The following is a 12,352-nucleotide window of genomic DNA, read 5'->3' as shown; positions in this document are numbered from 1 at the left end:
GCATCAAATAACATATTTTTCCTCATTCTATATACCAAATACACTGATCTACAGGTCAAATTTTGAAGCTTCTTATATTCACCCAAAACCAGGGCTCAATTTATGTCCCCAGTAAAAAAACTTAATTTTTAATTCCTGAGCAAAAAGAGGTCCCACATTATAGGTGGTCATCATTTTGAATCAGCTGTATTAATTTCTATTTTTTACAGTTTACATTTCATAAATTTACATACAGATACAATATTTACAGCCATATTAGACACATAAACCAAAATTGCATAAAACAATAACAACTTATATGAAAACACTATTGGTAATCCAAGCATTCAGTTTTGTCTTTAACTTTATCCTTTTCTCCACTGATCAGCCCCTTAGCCAACTTAGACATGTATGTATAGGTGCACCGAAGATTACAAAATGTAAACATTTAAGTTCCATCCAGCATAATTTACAGAGAAAAACATACTGAGTAGTACTGTAATGCATTTTATATATTACTAGTTTCAATATAACCTCACCATATATAAAGATATTAACAAATTTACTTAAGTCTACAGTACTATATTCAAACAGGGTAATCGCCACTGCACAAACACTTACAGGCCGGTGAATTTGACCATCATAGTATGTTAATTATTGTACTAGAAAATATCATTTGCAATGCCATGCTGGAACATCTACTGTATGGGTACTACAAAACAGCCTTCTATATAGGAGTGCCAGCACAGTTTTATGTCCAGATGCTCTTGCTTGACACAATTACTTTTAGTGGTGGATATGTAGACACAGATCCTAGAACTTGGTGGCACTATTAACAATACTGTACAGTATATAACTGAACTTTGCCAAGGCATTTGATTGTACAGAATACATCATGAAAGGCTGAAAATTAAACTGGATGGGTATGGAATTCAGGGGTTATGTCCTAGCATAAATGAAAGAATTTCTTCATGATCACAAGCAATATGTGTGCTGATTAGTGGCATGAAATTGTTATGTGTACTTTTAACAAGTGGGGTACCACAGGGGCAGTATGGTGGGGTCATTGTTGTTTATTTGTTTGTTTCATAAATGATATACCAGATACTATACAGTCCTCCATACAAATGTTTGCAAAATATGCTAAGATACTCAGAGGAATTAAAAACCAAATAGACTGTAAAGAATTATAGAAAAATCTTTGTTGGCTTCAAGAATGGTTAAAAGAATGGCTGTTAAGATTCAATGTACTTACAGAGACTGGAGTATTTTTTAACTCAGTTGAAGAGAAAAAAAGGGCAGATAAATTAATGTTGACTTTAAGTGTCAGTTTAAGAGGCTGTCTGTCGGCAAAACCTGAGTGAGGCGAGGTGATGGGTGAGGAGAGGGTGGGGGTGAGGCGAGGGTGGGGGTGAGGCGAGGTGATGGGCCCTCTAGTTCTTCCATCCATCCAGACGCTTTTGTAATATGTCTGTTGTGCTAACCCACATAATAAACATATAAAGTAACTAAAATACCTGATATGCATTTAATTTGTAACATGGGGTAAAAGAACATGTATCGTGAAGTGGTTGTTTGAGCATGGTCAAGGTCACAAGTAAATAGCTATTTAGATTTGGAGTTCATAAACTATGGGGATGCCACTTTTAATACAGTACTGTACTTTATTTGGCTAATGCCACACAATTTTATTCAGCACAGAGGGGATCCCGTACACAAGTGGTTAATGTGCGAGTATTGGCCAAAACATGAATCTTGAGTTGAAAAATTGAAGGTCAACTAATTCACCAGATGGAATTGTACACAATATATACAGTAACAAAGTACAGGTAAGCATTTAATTGTTATGAATGCAATTGTTATTTCAATATTTTTTTCATTTCTATGTAAAGTAAAACATCTTTAAAAAAATATAATTAAATAAAAAAAAATGGTAGAGAAAACACCCACCTTGACCGGGGTTTTGGAGCATAGGGAGGAGGGTGTAGACCAAGTTCTCATCATCTGAATCTATGTCTTTGGCTTGTAGAAGTTGAGGGGATATCTGGACTTTGTGACCTGACTGAACCTGAGCTCCTTGATTCTTGATTAAAACTGGGACACTGTTTTCTTCCTTTATAATGTACACTTGAAAGAGATAGTTGATCACATTGTGTTCATCACTTGCCTGCAACAGGATCACATCTGATTTAGAGGTAGAGTTGTCGTGGCTGTACAGCACTTGTCCCTGCACCAACTCCTCTATGGTAAACAACACAAGTTCTTCTCCACCTACAGACAACTCACCATGGCTTGGACCATCCACTACCCTAATAGTGACACTTTCTGGGTTGTCATAATCATGGATGCTCAATATTTTTGTGTCTATGGATTCACTGTGTCCTTGGTAAATGAGCAGGGGCTCATTATTAACAATTTCAGGTGGATATTTTGAAATAACATTTATAGAAACAACTTCAGTCACAGACCGATACTGGCCATCTGAAACACTGAGACGCATTTCTCCATATAGTGGTTTATCTGCCTCGTGTCTAAAAAATATTTGGTTTTCTTGCATTTCTTCAACTTTGAATATATTTCCATTCTTTAACTGAACATTTCTACCTTTGACAAATCTGTATATTTCTCCATTTGAAGGAGTTTCTTCTACAGTCACCACCAGCTGATCACTTGGAGTATCAGCATCCTTAATGTATAAAAAAGAACTATTAACTGATAATGGCTTGCCATACTCCACAACTAGCGGTGCCAGGATATGGATTGTAGGTTTATCAATATTATAGAAACAAACTCCAGTCACAACATCTGGGAAGTAATTCTTGCCACACTGGTCAACACACTGCCCATCTTGAAGAAGGTGTGGAGATTTGCAGGTGTGGCACTCATAGAGGGAGCACTCGAGGCATTTGTTGCCACAGTCTGAAAATTAAAAGTACAGTACTCTGTATAGGCACTTTTAGAACCATTGGCATTGTTTTGGCAATAATTACCCCCCCCTATACCCTTCCAAACCTTTTATCACTAATCCTTCGCCCTTGTCCCCTAATCTTCATTTATATACCCACTGCATCTATGAATTCTTATTACTGTATGTTAATGGTTGGTTGGAATTTTGACTGTACAGAATAATGCCTTCAGTTCATGATAATATAAGTCCTTGTGTTGTGCAGTACATATTTCTTCCTGTTTGGGCAGAGAAAGATGCTATAACAGTGTTGATGCACATACACTGCAGTATCATTTTCAACACTACAGTACACATACACCTCATACTATGCTTCTCATCTACTAGTCATTATTTCCAAACTATTTCTTTATATTGCCTATAGTCCTGTCAGAACACCTAGCTGCCAGTATTAAATTCCTCTATGCCTTATCAACATATTCATTTAGAAGGAAATTTCTACTACAGTACTTGCTCTGAATTGACCTTACATTACAGGATTACAGGCTTAAGTATATAAATTACTCCAGTATTTTTTAGCAGCTCTTTCCTTAACTTTTTTTTCAATTTAGAAATATCTAAATCATTTGTTATTCTTATTTACAGTCTCTGAATAACTATTGATATTATTGACATTTCACAAGATAATATAAAAATATATACTGCAGTGATTACAGTATCTATATATCAGTGGTTATGTTTCTTCCAAGAACTCCCTTTTCTTGGGAGTGGTTGTAACTGCAGAACTTTCTCCAATTATTTCTGTCACCTTCAAGGAATACTTGCAACCTACATTGAAAAATTCTACAAGAATGTTTGCAAGTTTGGAGATTGTTTGTGTTAGAAGTATGGTAATAAGCTATTATCCTTTATGAGACTACTGTTCACTCAAGGGGAGTTCACGGAGGAAAAGAGGCAAAAAACACTAAAGAGAGATGTACAGTAACTGTAATGTTCGGCAGTGAATTAAACAACACACGTGGCAATAATGACACACACTGTTTCACTGAATATATAAATGTTTCTTATACCCGTAGGACATAAAACTACATTCCTTACTTAGGGAAGTCCAAATAAAAAATCAAGTTTTTGTTCAATCCAGAATGCGACGTCTAGCTTATACCTAGGTATGTTAATGTCTAGCAATAACTCGCCAGACCAACATACAGGCAATTAAAACATCAAATAATTACTTAATACGTAATATTAGGAGGACACGTCGCTACCTGGCATTTAATTGCAATTCTCAAAACCCCCCTTCCGCACCCTCCATCACACGCATTGCTACCGTCATCTTCTTGCCTGGCGAATCAGCTGTAAATACGCACAAAGAAGGCTCCGCTAATTTGTGTTGTAATAGCGCTAACACATAACTAGATACACTTAACCAGAGTTTATGTATGGATTCAATCACACAGAATATTACATTATCAAAATGCTGCACATGATATAATAATAATTTTTACCCACCATAACAGATGTTGTCAAACACATTTGCAAAGGTTCCTGGCTGGCATGAAGTGACACAGTGTCCATCCTGTAGAAGATATGGGGCCTGGCAGGCCTGGCAAGCTGTACTACTGTTGCATTTGCTGCATCCTCCTGAACATGCTCTACACTCCTTGCCAATGGGGTAGTGGCCTGTGGAAAAAGCACAGTTTGTAAAATTGCAATACATTTTCACTTATCCTGCTTGAAGCATTTAATATATTTTAACCAAGGTTCATCATCCAGGTTTCTTAACAATACTACTTACATATACAGTATCTCATCTCCATATACGTATATAATTGTTTGTCACTTTATGTTGATTTGGTTTTCTCTTTAGGATAGCATTAGTCTTCTTACACCAAATTATAATGTACAATACATCCTAATATGTTGTAGGAGGCTTCAGCAAGTGATGCAACATTATGAGCATAAGAGATAATAAATTTCTTATCAAAAGTATGTAAATTATAATATGGGTGCTAACCTTTCATGTAAAATTGTATAGCAAACTAGTTGTAGTGTATACATATACGTATTTGTATAGTACATGCATATATTTGTTCTGGAAAGCTTAATAAATCTCTTTCTTTGTCGTTATCCTATCATTATACTTGCCTGGTGAACACTGTGCAAGGCATCTGTTGCCCTCATGGAACATACTGGATCCGCAGGTTAGGCAATCTGCTTCAGAGGGTCCTAGGCACTTCTCACATGTCCAGTGACATTCCCGGCATTCTCCATTAGCAGAAGCATCAGTATAAAACATGTTGGGACACTTGTTGACACATTTTCCATACAAAAGATGTTTAGTTGGTGGACACGTTAAGCATGTAGAGCCATCAGAGGAACAAATTTCACAACCACCATCACAACTTTGGCAAGAATTTTCTGGTGTTAGGTAGGATCCACTGGGGCAAGAACCTTCCTCACATATACCCTATGGAAACATTTGTAATGATTAGCATTTCAGAACTTGGCTCCATTCAGAATTTCTGAAGTGCTAGAGATGAGCTTATATAGCAAACTGATGAGTTATATTCATAATGTGCTACAACTAGTCTGTACTGATCTTGATCTGTGTTTGATCTAAACAAAAGATCTTGAGAGGATTAATGAACTCTTACCTCATCAGTCAGCTTGGTTCCCTTGGGACAAGTTTTGCAGTTATTAAGTTGAGTTCCCATGCAAGTCTCACAACTTGGATGGCATTTTTGACACCTGTTTGACTCTTGGTCATGGAAGTATCCATGACTGCATTCATGAACACAATGCTCACCTTCACTTATTTTGCGACTTGATTTGCAATGCACACAGAAGGAGGTAGATGTATTGGTTATGTCTAAGGTGCAAACTTTGCACGATGAGTGGCAGGCTGGTGGTGGTGGAACATTTTATATCAAATACAATATCAGGAAAGAAATTCTAGATGTGTGTTCATGATAAAATCAATATCAAAAAATATGCAAATACAGTAGAAATACAGTATGGTTATTTGGGAATTGAGAGATGCCAGATATATTTATTCTGGGAAGTTGAACCTCACTCTTAAGATACCCCAATAAATCCATCCTACAATGCACAGTGATTCTAGCTGATTTTTGAGGAATTATTATCATCATTATTATTATTATTATTATTATTATTATTATTATTATTATTATTATTATTATTATTATTAAAATTTTTTTTTTAAGGTTCCGGTTACCTGGACTTTGAATAACCGGAGTTTTATTGTACTGTATTGACAGAAACAAGTCTTGTGTACATTACAGTATAAAAAGTGACTACAACTTTCAATGTCTGTCTACATTGTTTACTAGCAATGCAGTCAGTGTTAAAATTGTTTAATTACTTTTCTTTATCAAATATGCACAATATGAATAATATTTTAGCTTTCATTTCAACTTCTGGTGATGTAATAAAAAAGCCATTCCTTACTTTGGCAAGTGCTATCTGATGCTAGATAATGACGGTGGTAACATTTTGTAAGGCATTTGGCACCTGCTGCTCGTTGGTGTAGTGTGGCACCCTTATGACAGCTCTGGCAACTCCTGTGACCTGGACCAGAGCATGTATGGCACCTTGGGTCACATGCTGCAAAGAAATGAACATTTACACAAAATTTTTAATGAAGAGATTTTGGAGTAAAGTCTTATCAGCACAAATCTTTATAGCTGCAATTTCCTATGCCTGTATAATATAGTGAGCTCAGTGTATGAAATAAATAAAAATGATCTCACTGCTCCTGCTGTCAGTGTCGTCCAATAAGTTATATGAGGAGTGACTTCATGACTGAGAATGTTTATCTTAAAAATTTATAACATTATCCATGCTGCACATTTCCCCACCTTTCTTTTTTTTTATGTGGACATAATGAAGTGAAAGATTGATAAAATTAATATTTTAAGTCAAAAGTGGATGTTACGATGGAAGAAAGGATTCACTAAGGAGCAGTGTGTGTGTGTGTGTGTGTGTGTGTGTGTGTGTGTGTGTGTGTGTGTGTGTGTGTGTGTGCGTGCGTGCGTGCGTGCGTGTGCGTGTGTGTGTGTGCTCATTTTCAGCCACTTTAGTACATCAACCTCCCCTAAAATAAAAGGGGGGATTAAATGTGCTAAAGTCTCTTCCCTTAATTACTTACATAAGCAAACATTCTTTTCAGTGTGTTGATAGAAGCCTGTACCACACTGCTGTACACAATGGGTGCCCTGTAAGAGCCAACCCTCTTTACACTTCTGACATGCTGTGGGCTCTAATACATGCCATACTTCACATCCAGGTGGTGGAGCTGATGAAAAGATACACATTACCGAGATTGAGGTACAGTATAATATTAGCACAAAGAGAGAATAACTAATTCTCTAATGTTAACTTCTTTATCTCCTTCACTGACTGCATCATATCTTTAATTGTGGTTTCAAAACACTTGCACTAAACAGTAAAAAAAAAAAAACTTTGGAATAAAACAGACTGTGGTTATTAAAAAATAAATATTACTTAAACTGTATAAAGTGATAACAAGATTATGGTCTTAATTACTAAACTATTGTACATGAATATTTTCAATTGATATTAAAATAAGGTTTTACGACATAGTTGTTCCAATTTCACATTTTACTGAAGACTTATGCAATAACTTCAGTAAATTTGATTTTCCTTTGGTGTTCTTGAAAAGACCTTTGAGTATTTCACATCTTTCACTGCTAAGGGCATATAATATGCACTAGTACACAGTAACTCCATATTCAATTACTACACCTGTTGACAGAAGGCACTTTGTGTAGACTTACCAATACAGATGTGGTCCAGCTGCTTATAGTCTGGTGGGCAGCTGTCTTGACAACTGCCAGAGGTTACATTGTTCAGCACTACCACCTGCCCTGCTTCTGAACACACTACACACCTACAAAGGGAGAGTCAAGTGACCGACAGAAAGGCCACAAATGTCCATGAATTTACTAGCATTTACAGTCATTAATATGTTTGAATATGGTATGAATACAGTACTGTACTGTTAACATTATGAGAGTTTCATCAGCATAATAAATTCCCAAGCACAGTACAGTACATGTTGCAGGTAGAAGGTAGTAGGCAGCTACCAAACAGGGAGGTACTACTGCCTGGGAAGATATTGGAAACATAATGTATTGTCTAATGGTAGACCCTGCTGCCATATGGCATCACGAAAGTTGTGACCAAGTCCCAGGTAGCTGTTCTGACTTTCTGCCTCATTTGCACACAATTGCAGGGTCTCAATTGTTTCTCTTACCCTGATAACACAACATACATATTTTGTTTCTCACTTTTCATCTTTTTTTAATTTTTGTATTTCTTCATAGACCTAACAATAGCCTAAACATCATTTTTAGAGCTCATGAATACTGTACATTGATAAAACACAATCTTATTCTTTGTATACGCTGATGTCCTTTACCTATCTGGTCCAGGTCCAAGGCAGTCAACACAGGATTCATGACATGGGAGACACTCCTTATCATCGATGTAAGTTCCTCCTGGGCACACTCTCACACATGTTGACCCACTACGGAAGAGGTAGTGTGGGCACGAAAGACAGGAAGCTATTCCAGCACTATGACATGTCCCACAAGAAGTATGACAACCTAGAATACAAGGAAACATTAACTACTGTAGTTAAAAAATGGCACCATCCACTAAATAATTATTAATATTAAAGCACTATGTATACTGAAGATAATACATACAGTAGTACAAAATAGTCCTACACATCTTTTATCTTATAATATGAGAAATGTTTTAGGGGCTTTCAGTAATATCAACAGTGATACTTACTAATACATGCACTATCAGGACCCTGGTAATATCCTGGCAAGCAGTCCTTTTTGCAGTGTCCTTCTTGCAGCCAAAAACCTTGGAGGCACTGCAAGCATTCCCCAACTCCGCAGTGCTCGCAACTTTCCTCACATGATTCACATACTTGTTCTCTAAAGTACATACATACCAGACTATAAGTCACAGAATTTGGAATACATACATAAAACAGAAAGTACAGGTACTGTGCATACATAATCATATGCTTAAAGAATATACCGGTAGTGACTTAGTTGTAAACATACCAACAATTGTCAGACACAATAAATACAGGCAAGACACCTACCTAGCATAATGACCTGAGGGGCAGTTGTCAACACAGGTACCAGCATGAAGGAAGGCCTTACTGGGGCACACCTGACACTGGTTATCTGCTGGTCCAGAACACTCACTGCAGGAGGCATGGCAGGGGAGGCAGGCTCCACCCTCAGAATAAAACCCAAGGCCACAGTCACTTACACACTCACCCTCACGCAGTAACTCCCCAGAAGAACACCTATAAGAGAGCCATGTTCACTATACACTCACGTTTTATGAAAATACATGAATTAAAATATTTTGGGTAATATGATAAGATAAAAAACTGGATAATGATCTTCATAAAATGCAAATGAATTCTTGATGTTAATACTGTATGCAGTGCAACATTCATCATGCAGATAATGAAATTAATTTCAAATTTATATTACTGCAGACTGCCAACAATTGTAGGCCATTGCTGTCAAAGAACATTAATAAATCATGGTGATTTTAGCTGACTTTGTGATAAACACGAGACCAGGTCAACAAAACAGGACAAAAATGTTAATGGTGAGTTGGGCACACATATGAAACTTAGGGGAATGAACAAGAGCCAGGTATAATAAAATAAATTTCAAATAAACATACCCACATTTACTCATTCTGTTGACAAATTTGATATTTTAGACTGCAACTCAACTGTTAATAACTGAAGTAAGATACAGTTATACCTGGCATTACATTCTAAGACAGATACAGGAAACAATAACAGTTAAAGCATAAGAGGGAAGTCAAAGGGAATACTGGAACTGAATGTTATAATTACAGTAATAGTATAAGTAATACAGTATTGGTGTTTAATAACTATTAATCATTAAAGACCTGAGAGCAATGGTGATTAGTAATTTTTGTGGTTATCCTGAATACCTTTATGCCAAATTAAAATGATACTGTGTATGTATAATACATTATAGTGCATGCATGTAAAAGGTGATAAAGTACTTTAATTTACATTAAGTTCTTTTAGGGAAATACTGTACAGTAGTACAGTACTGTATATCTAAAAACAATTAACAGAAAGAAAATATGACTGATTACTCTGTGCAGTGGAATCTGGTGGCTTGTGTGCAGGTCTTGCAGGATGGGTGACAAGCTTCACACTCCCTCCCTTGTTGAAATCTTTTGTCACTGCAGGTCTCGACACAATTACCATCCTGGAGATAATGTCCTTCCTCACACACTTTACATGTTATCTGAGTTTCACCAGGAGAACACATGAGACAGTTTGGAGGACATGCTAAAGGCTGACACTCTTGGCAGCACTGCTCTGTGTTTTGACTGCTGGCCACCAGGCCAAAGGGGCATGGAGGGCAAGAAGGCACATAACATGTAACAGTCCCTGAAGTACATGAACAAATATGACAATTCCCAGAACTCCATACTTCTCCATTCTGTGGGAAGAAAAGATGGGGAATAATATTAAGTGAGAGTGTAAACTACAGTATGGAGATAATTTTATATAATTCTCCATCTTGATTCATTGTGAATAAGCTGAGGGCTTACATAGCAGAACACTCCATTGATATGAGTTTCTTCATGATTTTACAAAACATTGGAGGTGAATCAGAAACCAGTATTTACGGTCATTCTTTAAAGGACACAAAAATATGAAATAAGACAAAATGTTTCAAGAAGTCATGACTGACCTCGCGGAGTGTACCATCGTGGAAACAGACTTTGTGGTTGATGGAGCACTCAGAACAGCAGGCTCCAGGTTGAGTCACCAATGCCTCCCCTGGACCACACTCATCATGCCCACATTGTACCTGAAAAATAAAGTTTTATTAAGTGACACACAGTTCAGGGTATGGAGACAGTCAATTAATAAAGGTCAGAGAAAGTGATGCATGACTTGTAGTATTATTGGAAAAAAACATGAACATCACTGGAAATGGTCTATGAAGAACCTGAGAGGATCAGAGGAGGAAAATGCAACAGAAAAGTCCCTGATTCACTTATGTTTACTGCAGTATATCATTTATTTGTTTAATATTGGATGTTTTTACCCACCTGATTACAAATGACCTCAGCTTCCCTGCATACACAGATCTCACATTCACTTGTGTTCCAGAGGTGACCTGGTGGCATACGGGCACCACTCTCCAACAGGCACCAGCCTAGGTACAGCATAAAATTAAATTACTTTTGCAGTCTTGGCTTACACAAATGCTACATTATAAATATGCTGTACATTACATATTAAAACCTTGTATATATTGTTCAACATTTATTAACCTTGAGTTTGATGAAACATGTATTTATATACTAATATTACCGTAGTACATCTGTAAATATGCTAAACAAAATACAGATCAAAGGAGAGTGCCTACCACCAAGTCAATATACCGTAAGTAAGATTGTTCTGATAACACAATATATATTTGTTAATTTTAACTAAAGTAAATAAATAACAGGCTCATAAATACTGCTTCTATTTACCTTGCTTTTTAACACATCTAGGACAACAAGCACCATCTTCAGTGTGTGATTCCTCATGAGGCTGACACTCTAACCTTGGGCATTCCATGTCATGACAGTGTATCCGACCTGCTACACACACACACTTCTTACAAGGACCTTCCTGCCACTGATCTGAGGACTAGATAACAAAAAATATCACACTATAATCTGAAATATAACAATAACCTAAATATTTTGTAAAATAAGGGGTGGTAAAATGCAACAAAGACCCATATAATAATTACAAGGCTAAAGTACTCACCCCAAAGACCATTCCATTGGCAACACATGGTGTTCCCTCACAGGTAGGGCAGCAGGAACCCTCAGCAACCTCCAGGGTGTGGTTGGCAGGACAGGTGAGGCGAGGACAGTGTGCTACATGACACTGTGTTTGACCATCACGGCACTGGCACTGTGAACACTTCACTGGTGACCAGAATTCTCCATCAGGGTGTACTGTCTCTTCCACCTTGCATGATCCTGATGAAGAAACAAGGGACTAATTAAAAAAATTCTACAAGGTTGAAAACCCAGTTTATCAAGACTCATGATTGCATTATAAAAATTGAATAACCGTGTGGCTAGTGAGTTGACCAGAGGTGAAAAGAACAAGTTCAAATTCATAAAATGGAAAAATCCTGTATTTATCCCTATGTAGGTGCATTACCTGGGAAAACAGGCCTGCAGGAGGCCTATAGTGTGGGCAGTGTGGTGTAAAGCATGGCAAAGACTTTCTTGGAAAACAAGGTTAATATTCTAAGTGTCCTCACAAAACAATTACAGTAATTCCAAATTTGATATTTGCCCCCCACCCCCCCCACCCCCACCCCC

At 37.1% G+C, this 12,352-nt stretch overlaps 1 protein-coding gene across 2 annotated transcripts in view; it reads right to left on the bottom strand.

Annotated features, from left to right (window-relative positions):
- Positions 1-12,352, bottom strand: part of LOC121867386 (extracellular matrix organizing protein FRAS1-like) — an 82,001-nt gene that overhangs the window by 34,645 nt on the left and 35,004 nt on the right. Inside the window, exons 5-19 of one of the 2 annotated variants that reach the window (XM_042367301.1) lie at positions 11,784-12,001; positions 11,501-11,660; positions 11,072-11,178; positions 10,708-10,827; positions 10,100-10,452; positions 9,048-9,257; positions 8,723-8,874; positions 8,346-8,532; positions 7,702-7,814; positions 7,053-7,199; positions 6,353-6,508; positions 5,539-5,786; positions 5,030-5,351; positions 4,394-4,564; positions 1,930-2,898 (exon numbers count right to left, since the gene is read on the bottom strand). In XM_042367301.1, the coding sequence (XP_042223235.1) occupies positions 1,930-2,898; positions 4,394-4,564; positions 5,030-5,351; positions 5,539-5,786; positions 6,353-6,508; positions 7,053-7,199; positions 7,702-7,814; positions 8,346-8,532; positions 8,723-8,874; positions 9,048-9,257; positions 10,100-10,452; positions 10,708-10,827; positions 11,072-11,178; positions 11,501-11,660; positions 11,784-12,001 (3,633 nt within the window). The remainder of the gene's footprint in view (positions 1-1,929; positions 2,899-4,393; positions 4,565-5,029; positions 5,352-5,538; positions 5,787-6,352; positions 6,509-7,052; positions 7,200-7,701; positions 7,815-8,345; positions 8,533-8,722; positions 8,875-9,047; positions 9,258-10,099; positions 10,453-10,707; positions 10,828-11,071; positions 11,179-11,500; positions 11,661-11,783; positions 12,002-12,352) is intronic. The other variant, XM_042367302.1, reaches the window with a different exon arrangement.

The sequence above is a fragment of the Homarus americanus genome, unplaced genomic scaffold, assembly GCF_018991925.1.
Source record: "Homarus americanus isolate GMGI-L3 unplaced genomic scaffold, GMGI_Hamer_2.0 scaffold18418, whole genome shotgun sequence".
Taxonomy (NCBI): Eukaryota; Metazoa; Arthropoda; class Malacostraca; order Decapoda; family Nephropidae; genus Homarus; species Homarus americanus.
Note: the sequence above shows the minus strand (reverse complement) of the source record. Positions and strands in the feature narration are given on the sequence as shown.